Here is a 5,475-nt window from a genome sequence, read left to right on the forward strand (position 1 = left end):
GTGTGTAGAGGTATTCTAAGTGCACATAAAATATGACTATAAAATGGAATTTACAGTCCAGCACCACACTGGGCTGGAGCAAGTGAAAGTAAGACAGTCCACCATTGTGCCAAGAAACCAAAGATATAGGATCCACGTGTCTGCCAAAGAAACTTTTGTGTCACTCATCACCTTCTGGTGCTGTAAAGAACCATCATCAGAAATGAATTGTTAAAGTACTGACCTTTCTCCATAAGCTGCCTTCATTAAGATTACATATGCATATAACAAAAATTCTGCTTTTAAAATAGTATTGGTCTTAAAGTCTTTTTAGTCTTAAAGAACATTCTAACAGCATGATTGTTTATGTAGAAAATCCAATGAGATCAACAAAAAAAAAAAGCTAGTAGAGAGTGAGCTTGGCAAAGTTGGAGAACACAAGATCAATGTATAAAAGTCAACTGTTTTTCTATTATACTAAAAAGAAAAATTCAAAATTAAATTTTTTAAACACTCTTCACAATAACAACAAAAATATGAAATACTTAGGAGTAAATTTTACAAAATATGTGCAATACCTGAAATCTACAAAACACTGAAGAAAGAAAATAAACCAAATTTAAATAAATGGTAAGATATAATATGTCCATGGGTTGGAAGACTCCGTATTCTCAAGATATCAATTCCCCCCAGTCTGTAGATTCAGTGCAATCTAAATCAAAATCCCAGCAGGCTCTTTTTGCAGGAACTGGAAAATTGACTCTAAAATTTATCTGGAAATGCAAGGACCTAGAATAGCCAGAACAGTTTTGAAAAGGAATAAAGTTGGAGGACTAACACTATCTGATTTCAAGCCTCATCAAAGCTAAGGTGATCAAGACAGTATGGTATTGACTTCAACAGAAATAAGCATCAATAGAACACTTACAGTGTCCATACATGCCTCACATACATAAACAGCTGATTTTGGCAAAAATGCAAAAACAATTCAGTGGACAAAGAATAGTATTTTCAACAAGTGGTGCTGGAACACTTGGGTGTTTACAAGCAAAAAAAACAAACTTTGATCTGTATCTTACAACATATACAAAAGTAACTCAAATGAATCGTAGACCGAAATGTTAACCCTAAAAACTACAAAACATGTAGAAAAAAGCATGGAAGAAAATCTTTTTGACCTCAGGTTAGGCAAAAATCTCTTAAATAGAATGCCAAAAGCACAATCCATGAAAGAAAAAATAAGTGATAATTAGAACTTTATCAAAATTTAAAACTTCTACTTTTTAAAAGACATTGGTTAAAGAATGAATAAACAAGCCACAGGCTTAGAGAAATATTTGCAAATCATATGCCTGATAAAGTACTTGTATCCAAAATATATAAAGAATTCTCCTTTTTTTTTTTTTTCTGCCCTACTAGGAAGTACTTTAATAGTTTTTCTTAGAAAAAAAAAATTCCAGACACTTAACATTTCACAACATTTCAACAGCAAAGTATTAATTGAGAGAGGAGTTTTCAGGAGTTGGGGATTCTAGAATATTAGGAAGAAATGTTGGTATCCTCCTTCATTATAGATGGATGGCATAGGTCACAAATGGGAGACTGGCAGCAAAGCCAATATCAAAACCCAGTGGAATGACACTTCTGTGGAGTTTATTTTTCTTCCTGCTATCTTCCCTATCCCACAGAAATGTCTGTCACCATGTAAAGCCCAGTAGCAGGGAGCTTAGGCTCCAGTCTTCCCCCTTGGGTAGGAAAAGGAGTGAAGGGAACATCACTCCTGAGTTTCCATGCTTTCTTCTTCCTCTCCTTGAGGTGGTTCTTCTGTATTCTCCTCTTCTTCCTCTCCTTCCTTCTTCTCTGGTGGCTTCTCATAAGCCTTTTCTGAAGGTGTTACTATCACTCCATCCCAGGTAGATATTTCAGAAGCAAGATAACTGGCATCATCCTCCTGGCCAAGGATCTTCCTAAAGCCACCATGTGAGAGGATTCGGACGAGAGTCTGAGCTGTATAACAGACCATGTCCTGCTGTTCTAGGGTCATGACTGTGTGTACTCTGAAGCTGCCACTCTCACAGGGGTCAGTGATACCCACTGAACCTGGCAGGAACAGTCCTGCAGCCGGAATCTGCAAGCAGCGTCTGTATGCAATGTTTAGGGCCAAAGGCTGTCTGGTGGGGTTGTTCATCACAGCATAATGGCCTAGTAGGTCAAGGATCCAGGGTGTGAGGGGCTCAAAGCCAGGAAAACAAATCCTCAAGTCCTTCAGTAGTCTGATGAGAACTTTAACTGTGGACTGAGAAGCATTTTCCTCGAACCAGCGGGCATGTTGGATGGCTGCTAAGGCACTCTGCAATACCTTGATATCCAAATGGAGTTCTGGGTCCAGTTTTCGAAGATTGGGTGGCACTGTTGTAATGAGAATCTTCACTGTAGCATCAGAAGAACTGATTTCAAAGCCAGTTTCATTGGTCAGCATGGTTAAAACTTCAGAAGGATCCTGTGCTCTTAGGCTTTCCACAACTTTGTTCCCCAGGGCAGCAACAGCTTCCAATGTTGGCAGGATCTTTTTTTGTGTGTGTGTGATTTTTTTTAATTTATTTTTTATTATTATTATACTTTAAGTTCTAGGGTACATGTGCATAACGTGCAGGTTTGTTACATATGTATACTTGTGCCATGTTGGTGTGCTGCACCCATCAACTCGTCAGCACCCATCAACCCGTCATTTACATCAGGTATAACTCCCAATGCAATCCCTCCCCCCTCCCCCCCGATGATAGGCCCCGGTGTGTGATGTTCCCCTTCCCGAGTCCAAGTGATCTCATTGTTCAGTTCCCACCTATGAGTGAGAACATGCGATGTTTGGTTTTCTGTTCTTGTGATAGTTTGCTAAGAATGATGGTTTCCAGCTTCATCCATGTCCCTACAAAGGACACAAACTCATCCTTTTTTATGGCTGCATAGTATTCCATGGTGTATATGTGCCGCATTTTCTTAATCCAGTCTGTCACTGCCATCAGAGTGAACAGGCAACCTACAGAATGGGAGAAAATTTTTGCAACCTACTCATCTGACAAAGGGCTAATATCCAGAACCTACAAAGAACTCAAACAAATTTACAAAAAAAAACAAACAACCCCATCAAAAAGTGGGCAAAGGATATGAACAGACATTTCTCAAAAGAAGACATTCATACAGCCAACAGACACATGAAAAAATGCTCATCATCACTGGCCATCAGAGAAATGCAAATCAAAACCACAATGAGATACCATCTCACACCAGTTAGAATGGCGATCATTAAAAAGTCAGGAAACAACAGGTGCTGGAGACGCAGGATCTTAAGTATCACCACCAGGTCAGCCACATTGTGTCCTGTAGTCATTGTCCCCTTTTTATAGGATCCCACCTGTCGAACTTCTTCAATTTGCACTTCAAATGTCCTTGGAGCCACAATCAGATTATCAATCACATTGTTTATTTTTGTCACCCAGAGAAAGGATAGATGCCTGTTCAGCAGAATTAGGAGCCAGGTCCTGATTCCTCTTCAGCAAGGCCTCACTGAAGGAGGAAGTTTCATCAGGTGCTGGCTTGACCCGGGGGAAGGCCATTTCACACAAATAGAAGTCAAATGGGATATGTGATATCAAGGGCCTGAACCCTCCTCCTGGGCATCCTCTGGAACCAAAGCGCCCACCACGACCACGGCCTCTGTCATCCCTCATGGCGCCTTAAAACACGAACAATGGAGGCCACACCAACCGCCCCTTTCCTCTGAGGAGCAGACAACCGAGAATTCTCAATAGGAAGAAAGCAGATACCCACATTTTTTAATGGACAAACTATTTGAACAGACACTTCACCAATAAAGGAATATGGATGCAAATAAGTACATGAAGATGTTCACCATCATTAGTCATTAAGCAAACATAAGTTAAAACCACAATAAGATATCACTATCTGCATATTAAAGTGAATCAATTTAAAAAGACTGACTCTACCAAGGGTTGGTGAGGATATGAAGGAACTAGTAGGAATATGCTATAAAATAGTACCAGTACATTGGAAAATAATTTGGCAATATTTTTTAAAAGTTAAGCATTCTTCTACAATATGACCCAGGCATTCCACTTCTAGGTACTTACCTCAGAGAACTGAAACCATATGTCCATACAAACGTTGGACAAGAACGTTCATAGCCGCTAGTATGTTCACAGCAGAATGTCATGGACAAAACCTGGAAACAGCCCAAATGTCTATCAACAGGTGAATGGATAAACACATTGGGGCATATTAATACAATAAAAATGAAAGAAGTATTTGATACACACCACAATCTGAATAAATCTAATAATCATTACCTGCAGTGAAAGAAGTCAGACCAAAATAGAGAATGTACTGTATTTATGCAAAATTCTAGAACATTCTAACTTATCTATAGTGACAAAAAAAAAAAAAAACAGTTCAATGGAGATTCGGGGATGAGAGGAAGACATTACAAATGGGCGTAAGGAAAATTTGGGGGGTGATGAATACATTCATAATTTTTATTGTGATAATGGTTTCACAAATACATATACATACATCAAAACTTATCAAATTATATACTTTTAATATGTGTTGTTTACTATATATTGGTTATACCTCAATAAAACTGTTTTTTATTTCAAAAAACAAAAGAGTGTTCTAATAATATGCAAATATCCCCAAGAGCTATCACACCTCTAAGCCTTATCAACTAATATCTTACTGCGGAAAGAGAATGAGAAATAGGTATTAAGGACAAACCTCATAATTTTTCCAAGAACTGGCCCTGATGACACACTTACTAAACAGCCCAAAATGCTGACAAAAGTGTTTACAATGGCGCTTAATACTGAGTCCACTAAGGGACATTTCCTTTTCACTCAAAGCTGACATTCAAGCCCATGTAGAATAAAAAGGTGGCTACTACCAGGCTTGGAGCAATTTTTCTGCCCCCAGCCTTTTTACTCCTCTCCTCTCTCCACCCAAGTCCCCAAAGCAAGAATCAACTAGTTCCAGAAACAACAGAACAATTTCCTGGATCCCAACTAGTCATGTTAATCTCTCCATACTTCCTTAAGGCCAGGAGAGGGAACCTGGAGGTCCTAATACCCTTGTGAACAGCTTTATGCCTGGATCCAGAGTTAGGACCCCGGCTTGCTGTGTGAACGTAGTCTCATCTTTATGCCACGTTTATGTCACCGATGTGGTTTGGATCTGTATTCTCACCAAATCTCATGTTGAACTGTAATCCCCAGTGTTGGAGGTGGGGCCTGGTGAGAGGCAATCGGATCATGGAGGCAGATTTCTCATGAATGGTTTCGCACCATCCATCTTAGTACTGTCCTGACTACAGTGAGTGAGTTCTTATGAAATCTGGTCCTTTAAAACTGTGTGGCACCTCCCTGCTCTCTCTCTTCCTCCTGCTCCTGCCATGTAAGATGCCTGGGCCCACTTTGCCTTCCACCA

At 39.5% G+C, this 5,475-nt stretch overlaps 1 protein-coding gene across 1 annotated transcript; it reads right to left on the minus strand.

Moving 5' to 3' along the window:
* Nucleotides 1–1,457: 1,457 nt before the first annotated feature.
* On the minus strand, nucleotides 1,458–3,769 carry LOC707106 (interleukin enhancer-binding factor 2-like). The gene is given in 3 exon segments (XM_077987042.1): nucleotides 1,458–2,549; nucleotides 3,327–3,472; nucleotides 3,474–3,769. Coding segments are annotated over 3 exon segments (1,176 nt in total). The 5' UTR covers nucleotides 3,708–3,769; the 3' UTR covers nucleotides 1,458–1,753.
* Between the last annotated feature and the right edge of the window lie 1,706 nt (nucleotides 3,770–5,475).

Source organism: Macaca mulatta, chromosome 1 (assembly GCF_049350105.2).
Source record: "Macaca mulatta isolate MMU2019108-1 chromosome 1, T2T-MMU8v2.0, whole genome shotgun sequence".
In the NCBI taxonomy this organism is placed as follows: domain Eukaryota; kingdom Metazoa; phylum Chordata; class Mammalia; order Primates; family Cercopithecidae; genus Macaca; species Macaca mulatta.